General features: G+C 42.6%; 1 protein-coding gene across 3 annotated transcripts in view; it reads left to right on the forward strand.

The window, feature by feature from the left end:
* The window catches only part of TDRD1 (tudor domain containing 1), a 55073-nt gene extending 48426 nt beyond the window's left edge, over positions 1–6647 (forward strand). The window contains exons 24-26 of one of the 3 annotated variants that reach the window (XM_070780877.1): positions 315–361; positions 443–530; positions 5523–6646. In XM_070780877.1, coding sequence (XP_070636978.1) covers positions 315–361; positions 443–530; positions 5523–5554 — 167 coding nt within the window. In that variant the 3' untranslated portion in view covers positions 5555–6646. Of the gene's footprint in view, positions 1–314; positions 362–442; positions 531–5522 lie in introns of all 3 variants that reach the window. The other 2 variants (XM_070780878.1, XM_070780876.1) reach the window with 2 other exon arrangements.
* Positions 6648–13628: the final 6981 nt, after the last annotated feature.

Here is a 13628-nt window from a genome sequence, read left to right on the forward strand (position 1 = left end):
TGAGACTGGGTCTTACTAGTTATTTCATAAGATGATTAGGCAGGCCTGATCTCCACCAGAAAGAGATACACTGTGCAGGATAGGCAAGACCTGAAACCTTGGAAGGATGAGGGCACTCATTGGGTAGAACCCAGGACAGAGTAGTAGGTAACATTAAAGCGCCGATGAAAAGTTTAATCCATCTACTCCTTTGTGGTTGGAAAGGATCTGCCCTGTGGGGCAGGCTTGTGTATGTTCAAACTCCAGGTTTGTTTTTTTTTTTTTCCTGTTATTTATAGCTAAGAGGTCTAACAGCTCTTTGCATTTGCTTTTAGAAACGGCAGACAGGATGAACTGCTGCTGCACGAAGCTACAGAAACAAGTGGGTGAATTTCCCTAAAGTGAAATTATACTCCCAACATTTTAAGGAATGAAATAACACTATTTTCTTTCTCACCCTCAGGTTGAAAAGCATGAGCAAATTCTTCTCTTCCTTTTAAACAATCCAACCAATCAAAATAAATTTATTGAAATGAAAAAATTGTTAAAAAGTAAGTTAAATTTGATGTTTTTTCTCTTAGGCAACCCCCAACAGGACATCACCCATCATTTTCTCAGGGCAGAGTATGTGTTTAGAGGCTGTGATGTACTCTGTGGTCTGAGGATCAGAGGGCTGGCTATAATGATTCTGCCGTCTTCCTAGGTTTTGTTTGGTAGCCTCCCTTTGACACTGCTTATGGAACTGAGTCCAGGGCCATCCTGTCCTTACTGTTGCTTGACATAGAGAAAGCTCATGACGGTATGTGCAGGGATATGTAAAAATTGTCGTGAGGTCAAGCTTAGCCTGAAATTCTTTGTGTCTAGAGTGAAATTAACACTTCCTTGTACACACTCCTATGGAGATGGTTAACACTTTTTATGAAGTTCTGAGTCAAGAAAATGGGCTGCAGTGATAGATTTCATTTCAGAACAAAGAATATTCTTCATCTTTAGCTACGGTGACTCTAGTGGTTAAAGATGCCACCAGTGGGTTTTATTTATTTTTTCTTTTTAATTGAAGGATAATTGCTTTGCAATGTTGTGTTGGCTTGTGCCATACATCAGCACGAATCTGCCATCAGTCATCAGTAAACCCATAGTGGATTTTAAATAGTGGTTCCCTTGCTGCTGCTGCTGCTTTATCTTTTTTCTGCCTGGGATGCTGTGATCTGAGATGACCCTTGGAATGTGTTTTGGGATCAGTAACCAATTAGGACTTCTGGTCAAAATGAAGTTGTCCTTCTTGGCACTTTGAATTGATAGAATTTCAACTAAAAGCAAGAAACTTTGAGTTAATTCCCACACTCTGGCAGGCTAAAGTGCAGTTTGTATCTGACCATTGCAAGGAGCTCCCAAGGTCCTCCTGCTCTCTGGGGCTCTGAGTGTAGCAGTTGTTTTCTGTTTTCTGTTTCTGAGAAAGTATGACTAAGTTCTAAGCTAACTGTCATTCATGTAGGATCATCAGGTTTGATTCTCATGATTGATTTTGAGATGATTTATTTACTTCACAAGTTTTGGGTTACTTTTTAAAATAAATGCTAACTTGCAATTCCAACTTTCAATCCTTTTTAATACATTGTTTTTATACTAACAGCTGTTTTATATACTTGAGTTTAAAATCGGAAATTTGATGATACTTTAAATTTCATAGATTGGGGAACATGCAATGACATAAACTTCTGGCGTTTAGTCCTAACACCAAGTCATCATATTTTTAATCAAGTTGATTAACTTGTATGTGCTTTTATCTTTTTATCTTTGAAATAAGTTTTTTCCCCCCATAGGAGTATTGAGTGTTGCATATACAAGTTCAGATGAAACCAGTGTTTTCTGTTTCTAAGTATATTGAAGTTCAATTCGCTTTAGTCGCTCAGTCATTTCCGACTCTTTGCGACCCCATGAATCGCAGCACACCAGGCCTCCCTGTCCATCACCAACTCCCGGAGTCCACTCAAACCCATGTCCATTGTGTTGGTGATGCCATCCAACCATCTCATCCTCCACTGTCCCCTTCTCCTCCTGCCCTCAGTCTTTCCCAGCACCAGGGTCTTTTCAGATGAGTCAGTTATTTGCATCAGGTGGCCAGAGTATTGCAGTTTCAGCTTCAGCATCAGTCCTTCCAGTGAACAGCCAGAACTGATCTTCTTTAGGATGGACTGGTTGGATCTCCTTGCTATCCAAGGGACTCTCAAGAGTCTTCTCCAACACCACAGTTCAAAAGCATCAATTCTTCGGTGCTCAGTTTTTTTTATGGTCCAGCTCTCACATCCATACATGTCTACTGGAAAAACCATAGCCTTGACTAGATGGACCTTTGTTAGCAAAGTAATGTCTCTGCTTTTTAATATGCTGTCTAGGTTGGTCATAGCTTTTCTTACAAGGAACAAGCGTCTTTTAATTTCATGGCTGCAGTCACCATCTGCAGTGATTTTGGAGGCCCAAAAAATAAAGTCTGACACTGTTTCCACTGTTTCCCCATCTATTTCCCATGAAGTGATGGGACTGGATGCCATGATCTTAGTTTTCTGAATGTTGAGCTTTAAGCCAACTTTTTCACTGTCCTCTTTCACTTTCATCAAGAGGCTCTTTAGTTCCTCTTTGCTTTCTGTCACAAGGGTTACCGCATATCTGAGGTTATTGATATTTCTCCTTGCAATCTTGATCCCAGCTGTGCTTTATCCAGCCCAGCATTTTGCATCATGTAATCTGTATATAAGTTAAATAAACAGTGACATTATACAGCCTTGAAATACTCCTTTTCCTATTTGGAACCAGTCCATTGTTCCATGTCTGGTTCTAACTGTTGCTTCTTGACCTACATACAGGTTTCTCAGGAGACAGGTAAAGTGGTCTGGCATTCCCATCTCTTGAAGAATTTTCCACGGTTTGTTGTGATCCACACAGTCAAAGGCTTTGGTGTAGTCAATAAAGCAGAAGTAGATGGTTTACTAGAACTCCTTTTCTTTTTCGATGATCCAGCAGTTGTTGACAATATGATCTCTGGTTCCTCTGCCTTTTCTAAATCCAGCTTGAACATCTGGAACTTCACAGTTCATGAACTGTTGAAGCCTGGCTTGAAGAATTTTGAGCATTACTTGCTAGCACGTGAGATGAGTGCAATTGTGAGGTAGTTTGAACATTCTTTGGCATTGCCTTTCTTTGGGATTGGAATGAAAACTGACCTTTTCCAGTCCTGTGACCACTGCTGAGTTTTCCAAATTTGCTGGCATATTGAGTCCGGCTCTTTCACAGCATCATCTTTCAGAATTTGAAATAGCTCAAGTGGAATTCCATCACCTCCACTAGCTTTGTTCATAGTGATGCTTCCTAAGGCCCACTTGACTTCACATTCCAGGATGTCTGGCTCTAGGTGAGTGATCACACCATCGTGGTTATCTGGATCATGATCTTTTCTGTATAGTTCTTCTGTGTATTCTTGCCACCTCTTCTTAATATCTTCTGCTTCTGTTCGGTTCATGCCATTTCTGTCCTTTATTGTGCCCATCTTTGCATGAAATGTTCCCTTGGTATCTCTTAATTTTCTTGAAGAGATCTCTGGTCTTTCTCATTCAACTGTTTTCCTTTATTTCTTTGCATTGATCATTGAAGAAGGCTTTCTTATCTCTCCTTGCTATTCTATAGAACTCTGCACTCATATGGGTATATCTTTCCTTTCCTCTTTGCCTTTAGCTTCTCTCCTTTTCTCAGCTATTTGTAAGGCCTTCTCAGACAACCATTTTGCCTTTTTGCATTTCTTTTTCTTGGAGATGGTCTTGATCACTGCCTCCTATGCAGTGTCATGAACCTCCATCCATAGTTCTTCAGGCACTCTGTCTATCAGATCTAATCCCCTGAACTTATTTGTCACTTCCACTGTATAATCGTAAGGGATTTGATTTAGATCATACCTGAATGGTCTGTCTAGTGGTTTCCCTACTTTCTTCAATTTAAGTCTGAATTTTGCAGTAAGGAAAAGGGAGAAGGGAATGGCAAACCACTTCAGTATTCTTGCCTTGAGAATCCCATGAACAGTATGAAAAGGCAAAAAGATATGACATTGAAAGATGAACTCCCCGGGTCGGTAGGTGCCCAATATCATTTTGGAGAAGAGTGGAAAAATTATTCCAGAAAGAATGAAGAGATGGAGCCAAAAAAACAAACAATGCCCAGTTGTGGGTGTGACTGGTGATGAAAGTAAAGTCCAATGCTATAAAGAACAATATTGCATACAAACCTGGAATGTTAGGTCCATGAATCAAGGTAAATTAGAAGTGGTCAAACAGGAGATGGCAAGAGTGAACATTGACATTTTAGGAATCAGTGAACTAAAATGGACTGGAATGGGTGAATTTAATTCAGATGACCATTATATCTACTACTGTGGGCAAGAATCCCTTAGAAGAATTGGAGTAGCCCTCATAGTCAACAAGAGAGTCGAAGTGCGGTACTTGGGTACAGTCTCAAACATGACAGAATGATCTCTTGTTCGTTTCCAAGGCAAACCATTCAGTATCACAGTAATCCAAGTCTGTGCCCCAACCACTAATGCTGAAGAAGCTGAAGTTGAACAGTTCTAAGATGACCTACAAGACCTTCTAGAAGTAACACCAAAAAAAGATGTCCTTTTGATCACAGGGGACTAGAATGTAAAAGTACGAAGTCAAGAGGTACTTGGTGTAACACGCAAGTTTGGCCTTGAAATACAAAATGAAGCAGGGCAAAGGACAACAGAGTTTTGCCAAGAGAATGCACTCGTCATGGCAAACACCCTCTTCCAGCAACACAAGAGACGACTCTACACATGGACATCACCAGATGGTCAATACCAAAATCAGATTGATTATATTCTTTGCAGCCAAAGATGGAGAAGCTGTATACAGTCAGCAAAAACAAGGAGCTGACTGTGGCTCAGATCATGAACTACTGATTGCAAAAATTTGTTAGTAGTTTAATTGTAAAACTGCTGAACTAAGAGTTATACACTTAACAAGAACATAAAACTCTGGTCCTGAGTTGAGAAGACTCTCCTGGAGGAGAATGGCAACCCACTCCAGTATTCTTGCTGGGAAAATCCCATGGACACAGGGGCCTGATGTGCTGTAGCCCATGAGGTCACAGAGACTCAAATACAACTGAGCATGCATGCATATGTCATATATATGTAATTGTAATATTGCTGAACTAGGAATGGTGTGGTATGGGAACATAAAACTGTAATCTCTTCATCAGAGATTTAAGTATTTCAGCATACAGGTTAGTATAAAATATTCTTTATATTTGGAGGGGAGCATATCTGTGAAGGGGAGTACAAACAGCTATACTGAACATAAAGCCCTGTTATTGCAGTGGTGAATTTTTTTTAACTAGCAAATCTGACTGAAGGAAATGTGGAATTTCAGATTAAAAGTGAGTATTTGGTTTTCTTGTACTTAAAATAGATATTAAGAACCACAGTGACTGGGTTTTTGTATAAGGCATACTAAGAATCGATTTTTGTCTTGCAGATACAGCCTCTCTTGAAGATCAACACTTATGAGACAGGAAGTAGCGAAGGCTAGATTTAGGAGAGAAAGTACTGCATCTTGTGTTTTTGTTTGTTGGAAACTTTTTCTTTAATGACCTTTTATGTCTGCATTTTTTGTTTGCTTACCATTCTTCTGTCTAGGTTGGGTAGGTTTTTTTTTTCCCCCCTCTAAATGCATCCTCTCAGTCTCGCATTAAAGATACACAGTAAGTACATGGGAGCATCGGGAAGGGATACATAGGGGCTGTCTAGTCTACATAGAGCTTTTTATTACTTAAAGGTGCTGAAGAAAATATGGCTCCAGGTTAATACTGGGTCAGTTTAGTTGTTAGATACACAAGTTGTATTTTTTGGACTTTTCTCTGTATGTTTGATGTGTTTCATAATAAAATACACCCTGCTCTCCCTGTCACAACCTGTCTCTTCCACATAATAAAAGTTCTTTGGTTTGTTGTTGCTTGGGTCTCTGCCCTTCTTTTCCTGTCTACTCTGAGGTCATCAGTTTCTCTCTGTCTGTCCTCACTGAGATCACTTTTCTTTCAGCCCGTGGGCACAGTGTGCCCTTGGGCTCTCGCCCACTCTGACTGGGAAGGCAGTTTCTGCTCCTGCCATCCGTAGGTACCTTTCCAAATCTGTGGCCACTTGGATTTTTAGTGTAGTGGAATTTACATTTTCTGAAGCACAGATTCCTGGAGAACAGTTAACAGCTTAATGTAAAAAGCCAAGTTAGAGTATATATTTTTCTTGAAGCACATAAAGACATCTTAAACTCTGTAAACTCAACATGTGCGAAATTATGGGCCAGCCAGCCTTCCTGCCAGCCCATAAGTTTCTGTTTGGGAATTTTTTCACGATTTAAGTATCAGACTGTGAAAGCCTAAGATGTTGTCACCAACTCAAAGAAGAAACTTGACTTTTTGTTTGTTTGTTCTTTTAAAATGTACCTTTGCTGGTAATATGTGTTAGCAGGATTAAATGGAGTTTCACCTCATGTAAAAAGTTGTTCAAACATTGATATGCTTCTATGAGATAAAAATTTAAGCTGCTGTGCCCAATAAAATCCTTTTACTTCACAGCCAGATTTCCCTTGTGTTGTTATCACCAGCCGCATTTTGCTAATTTCCTTTTTTTACTGGCATGTACTAGGAGCACTGGGCACTGAGTTTGTTCATACTCTGTTCAGTTCCATCCACAGTGCAAATGCAAATGAAATCTGTGGAATCACAGAACTGTCCTTTTTATTAAGGGAAGTTAGGGATATGTCACAGAACACACTAAGGAACGCTTAAGTCAAAGTTCATCAGATCCCAGGGTTTGATCCTATGGTACAGACTGGAAATTGGGATAGAAACAGTTTAAATTAAATGCAGTTTAATATTACTTGATGATTCAGCTAGTCTCACACTAGATGGATTGAATATCTCCTGGATTGATTCAGCATATTTTCACACTGGACCACCAGATCTTGTTTTCGATCTTTCACATTCACATGTTTATCGAGCTCCAGCTGTGTCCTGGCACCGAGGTTAGTGATGTGTTTATCACCCAGTAGGGCTATGTATGGTCTGCACATGCGCCAATCCCAGTCTTGGGGTTTCCTCAGAACCCCTAGTTCACTCATAGAGAAGTACTCTAGAGCTGAGACCAGATAATCAAATAGTTTATTCCTTGGCAGAGGCCTTGTATATTGAGACAAATCAGATCTGTTTTGCAAGAGAAGAGATTCTTAACCATGCATGGATTAAGGATAGTTTGGGGGGGGGGTGCAGTTAGGGGAAGAAGACATAGTTGGTATGCCTTTTCTTTTGGTGGAATGTGTTTTTCTAGGGCTGCTGGAAATGTAAAAGTTTTAAGATTGTGAACGAGGGTGAGGGATAGTCTAAACTCAAGCTCTCCTGCTCCAGAGAACCTGAGGATCATTCTCAGCAGAGCCCTAAACTGCCAAATTGTAGAGGAGGAATAAAGTCACTGTGAAGCCTGCCACTCTGAGGCTGCCAGCCCAGGGCAATAAACTGAGTGTGTAACTGGTGGGCTTATCACCAGCACAGCTGCAGCTGTCCAGGTTTGGCAAATTGAGCTCTTCTAGGATTAGCCCAATAACTCCAATACTTTGACCACCTGATGCAAAGAACTGACTCCTCAGAAAAGACGCTGATGCTGGGAAAGGTTGAAGACAGGAGAAGGGGACAACAGAGGATGAGATGGATGGCATCACTGATTCGATGAACAGGAGTTTGAGCAAGCTCTGGGAGTGGATGATGGACAGGGAAGCCTGGCGTGCTGCAGTCCATGGGGTCCCAAAGAGTCAGACACAGCTGAGCGACTGAACTGAACTGACGCCAGCACCTGAAGGTGAAAGCATATGAAAGTGACTGAGGCTGGGCAGCTAAGCCTTAAATGAAACCAATTCTAGGTTATGTGAAAGCTACTGCCAAGATTTGAGAGCCTTCCTAGGGAAGTTAGACCGCTTGCCTACAGGGTAGCTTGAACAATGTTCAGGCATAGAAAAAGGGTAAGCACTTATCTGGGTGGGACTTCTACCACTCTTATCCTGTGCAAATGGGCAGAAGTCTTGCCAAATCTGAATCTTCGTTTAATTCCAGCAAGCAAAAACCGTCCTACAACTCCTAACTGCACGATTGGAACCACAGGCTGCCCTCCAGTTCCTTTTATTTGGAAAAACAAAGCCAAAAGACAGCAGCCTTCAGGATCTTGTGTTTAATGAGTCAACTCTGCTTGAGTCGGACACAACTGAGCTACTGACTGAACTGAACTGAGGAAATGGGATGGTCTGTGAGGTTGATTATAGGTCAGGCAGGGCCTACTTCGCCACCTCCAAGGGTGTACCCAGATTCCTCTGAAAATGCGTTCAATGAATACTTATATTAGGGCATGCACATGTATGTGAAAACTAAAGATACAGAATTTGGAAGCATTCAGTTCAGTCAGTTATGTCTGACTCTTTGCAACCCCACGGACTGCAGCACATCAGGTTTCCCTGTCCATCACCAACTCCCGGAGCTTGCTCAGACTCCTGTCCATCAAGTTGGTGATGCCATCCAACCATCTCACCCTCTGTCATCCCATTCTCCTCCTGCCTTCCATGTTTCCCAGCATCAGGGTCTTTTCCAAGGAGTCAGTTCTTTGCATCACGTGGCCAAAGAATTGGCACTTCAGCATCAGTCCTTCCAGTGAATATTCAGGACTGATTTCCTATAGGATTAACTGGTTTGATCTTGCAGTCCAAGGGACTCTCAAAAGTCTTCTCCAACACCACAGTTGAAAAGCATCTTCGGCGCTCAGCTTTCTTTATGGTCCAACTCTCACATCCATACTTGACTGCTGGAAAAACCATAACTTTGACTAGATGGACCTTTGTCAGCAAAGTAACGTCTCTGCTTTTTAATATGCTACCTAGGTTGGTCACTGCTTTTCTTCCAAGCAACACGCATCTTTTAATTTCATGGCATTGACTTAGTGCTTCTGTGGTATTGGATGTAGATTGAATGACGAAATGTTACCCAAGCCTTTGCCTTTGTAGACATGCCATAATTGTAGCCAGAAGGCATCACATTTTCTAAAAGCAAATCCAGATATATCTTCTGCATAATTGTTCTCACTGTCTTAAGGACTGGAGATACTTTGAACCTAAGAACAACAGTTGGTGCCTGCCCCAAACCTAAGGGTCTTCAGCTGTGAGATGGCTGTATTTCTGTTCCTTATGCCCCCTGGCCACGCCTTTGTCTCCTGTTGCTGCCATGAGCTCCACAGTTTTTGCTCTGGCTTCATTTATTGCCTATGGACTACTTGAGAACCAAGCCTTTCATTTCCTCTGAGATGGTTTCCTTGCCATTTAATAGGCAGTTTTCTATTCTTTTATTTTTTAACAAGAGAATTCTGGAAAAGATACAAGTTTTGTGGCTCTGTTAGGAATCCTCCTCAGGATTTTTAAATATGTGCTTCACCTTGCTTCATCATTTGGGGGACGGCATGCAAAGAATTTGAATTGGGCTTCTGTAAGTTTGGGAACTACCATGCCCATCAACTTTTAATTTTGTAGTCCAGGAACCTTAACAGTCAAAAATGAAGCATCTTATCTCTATCAGAAAGCCAGTAGGGAAGAAAGCTGGACGGGGAATCCCATGCCTCCTCATCTCCAAAGGGACGTCTCCCTCTGCACATTGCTGAGAGCTGAAGTCTGCCTTTATCTCTTCGTGGAATTCAAAGTTGTCATCATGCCTTGTGTGTTTACAACTGAGACATACCCTACAGGGAAGATCACAAATTAATTCACATTTTGATTTCTTGGGCTTCCCTGGTGGCTCAGCTGGTAAAGAATCCACCTGCAATGTGGGAGACCTGGGTTCCTTCCCTGGGTCGGGAAGATTCCCTTAGAAGGGAGAGGCTACCCACTCCAGTATTCTGGCCTGGAGAATTCCATGGACTGTATAGCCCGCGGGGTCACAAAGAGACATGACTGAGCAACTTTCACTATGCCCCTGGGCACTGGGGCCACAGGATGAGTCTGCCAAGTCCTTGGAAACGGGCTCGAAAGCTCTTTGGGATGAAGATCTTTCATGGTGACTATTTTTTAAATTTCCGCAAAGCAGGGATTGCCGTGGATGACGAAAGTAGTTGCCCAGCTTCTCTCTGTGTTAAAAGCTTCTACCCCTGCTAGTCAACCACTCAGCACCCTCCATAGCTTGGGCCACTGGCTTTTCTGCCTCCTTCCCACACATACCTGGTGAAAAGGCACAGGTGATTAAACTTGGATTGAAGGCGTTTGAAGCAACTAATATTGTTACCCAAAGTGGGGGTCCAGCTGCTCTCCACTCTGAAGCCAAGAAAGAGGCAAAGTTGCTGGAAAAGAAATTTGCTTTATTTTCAATGCCGACAACCTGAGAGGAGGGCAGACTCCTGTCCAAAGGCTGATTCCCCTCCCCCACACTGACAATCAGTGGGCAAAAGCTTTTATAGGTAAAGGGAAGGGACTACATGAAGAAATGGCTCTGACAGTCATTTTGAAATTGGTCATGTGGTGGTTTGATCAGTGTCATCTTGATTTAAGTATAATTAGTCTTTAGTTCCAGGGTCAGTTTGTTTCCATTTCTTTGAGACCAGCTCTCAGAATTGACTGCAAGGAGATGCAACCAGTCCATTCTGAAGGAGATCAGCCCTGGGATTTCTTTGGAAGGAATGATGCTAAAGCTGAAACTCCAGTACTTTGGCCACCTCATGCGAAGAGTTGACTCATTGGAAAAGACTCTGATGCTGGGAAGGATTGGGGGCAGGAGGAAAAGGGGACGACAGAGGATGAGATGGCTGGGTGGCATCACTGACTGTATGGACGTGAGTCTGGGTGAACTCCGGGAGTTGGTGATGGACAGGGAGGCCTGGCGTGCTGTGATTCATGGGGTCGCAAAGAGTCGGACACGACTGAGCGACTGATCTGATCTGATCTGATCTGATCTCATGGCTGCATGTCTTCATGTGGTTAATGTCTTCCACCTGGTTGGGATTTTAGTCTCTATAAGATAGTTCAGAGGATATGGCTCAGAATATTATCTATATCCCTTGAAAAGGAACTAAAAATCCTTGATTATGCTTAATGACTATTATTACTTAATCTTATTTGACTGTTTACCTTTGTTTCTGCCTCTTCTCACTTCTCTGATTAAATTTATTCTTTGGCTGAAGTTTTCTTACAGACAAAAGACTGACTGAGGTCATAGTCCCCCAGGACCAAGGGTCCTGCTCTGTTTCAGTGTCTCCACCAGTATTTATAGTTTCAGCTTTTTTACTTCTTAATCATGGAATGAAAACCCCAGATATAAAGCTGTCAGGCTATCCAGAATTAAAATGTAGCTTCTCTAAAGTAAATTTGCTTAGGCAAAGGTGTGCTGGTAACTTGTTAACAACCAGTCAGAACAAGTAGGTGAGAGGGCCGTGAAATTCCCACTTTGGCCAGGACTTGGTCTGCTCACCTCAAACCCCTGCTCTGTCTAGAGTGGCATGGGCTACTCACCACTTGTGGCTCTTGAATACTTATAATCTGGCTAGTGCTAAGGAGATCTGCTGTAAATGTAAGGTACAGCAGAATTTCAAAGACTTGGCTTAAAATAGGACTTCCCTAGTGGCTCAGAAAGTAAAGAATCTGCCTGCAATGAGGGAGACCCAGATTCAATCCCTGGGTCGGGAAGATCTCCTGGAGGAGGGCTTGGCAACCCACTCCAGTATTCTTGCCTAGAGAATCCCATGGACAGAGGAGCCTGGTGGACTACAGTCCACAGGGTCGCAAAGAGTGGGACATGACTAAAGTGACTGAGCGTGCATGCACAGCTTAAAATATCTCACCTTGATTACCTGTGGAGATGTTTTGGATCTACTGGGTTATTAAATTCACTTTAATACAGCTACTAGACCATTTACTGTTACCTGTGTGGCTTGCAGCCCATTTCTGTGGGACAGTGCCCATCTAGAGAAACCATGCCTCCCTCCGTGAAGATGAGTCCCCTTCACAGATGCTCATGCCTTAATTATGCTGTTCTGGTTGACTGTTTTTTCATCTGGGTGCCCAGTAAATATTATTGGGAGGAATAAATGAGTGAAAAAATGAAGACCCTTCCCCCTCTTTACCGAAATTTGCAACACCAACTTTACCCTGGGCCACTTTCACTGGAAGCTGTCAATACTGAAAAGGTTGTAAACCAACTGAGAACCCCAGGGGGAAATATATTTAGAATTTTCTGAAGAAGGACAGTGTAAAAGCAAAATTGTTATTAGTCCATCAAATAAGAATAATGGGGGAGGAGCTTGGAAAAGAAGAAACAGGCCAGTCTTCCTGGTCGGCAACTTGATAATACATATCAAAAGCCTTAACTTGTATATATACCCTAGAGTGTGTGTATGTATGTATATACATATATATCTAAGAATTGTACATTATTCTTGCAGTTTGCTCCAGGGAGTTACTGGGCAAAACCACAAATATCTAAAGATTAAAATTAAAAGTTGATAGTAAGTTAAGCACAGTAGAACATTATAAGTGGATAAAAGCCACAGAATGATGTCAAAAGGGACAAAGAAAAGCTGGCTATGATATACTATACATGGAATGCTGCTGCTATTTAGTCATGAAGTCATGTTGGACTCTTGCAACCTCAAGGACAGTAACCTGCCAGGTTCCTCTGTCCATTGGATTTCCCAGGCCAGGTTCCTCTGTTCATTGGATTTCCCAGGCAAGAAACGGGTTACCATTTCCTTTGCCAGGGGATCTTCCTGACCCAGGAATCGAACCCCAGTCTCTTACTTCTCCTGCATTGGCTGGCAGGTTCTTTACCACTGAGCCACCAGGGAAGCCCATGCATGGGATGAGCTAACAATAAAATTTTGAGTAGACTGATGCTGGAAGAAGAAACACCATGAAGTTAACAGGGATTATCTCTGGGTGGTGGAGTAGGTGTGGTTTGCTTAACCTAATTTTTTTTTTTTTTTTTGTAATGAGCACACGTTATGCAATGACACTTTTTTTTTTATGAAGTATGGAAACTATAGATTATGCAATAAGAGACTTTTTTGAGTCCTTACTATGCACAAGGTGTTGTGCCAGACTGAGCTATTTTTGCTTTATGGTATTTGATTTTTTTAAAAATCAAGGCACCTTCCAGATTTCAACGAGGATACTGGCCAAAGGGCTCAATTATTACCGCTCAAAGGCAGTAACAGAACACACAGGTAAACAAAGGGAAACTGCCATGACAAATAGTAACGATGCCAAAGTCAGCATTTTCACAAGGGTCGAAGCAATAAATCCTGCGGAGTCCAAGGTGGATGGCACAGTGCTCCCTGCTGCACCGCTCGGGGGCTGGGAGACCAGAGCAGAAGTACCTTTGTCTCCCGACCATGGCCAACGCGTTGCTTAAAAACGCGAGGGGCGGCTGCGGGCTGGCTTCCCAGCAAAGCGATGCAGCGCCCTCGGGAGAGCGGCCCCAGCGGGGTCGGCCGGCGCCGCCCTCCCCGCCCCCCCTCGGTGCAGAGCACAGGTGTCCCACGTGGCTCCCGCCCGGGCGCGCCTCCCCGGGCTTGC

The sequence above is a fragment of the Bos indicus genome, chromosome 26 (assembly GCF_029378745.1).
Source record: "Bos indicus isolate NIAB-ARS_2022 breed Sahiwal x Tharparkar chromosome 26, NIAB-ARS_B.indTharparkar_mat_pri_1.0, whole genome shotgun sequence".
Taxonomy (NCBI): domain Eukaryota; kingdom Metazoa; phylum Chordata; class Mammalia; order Artiodactyla; family Bovidae; genus Bos; species Bos indicus.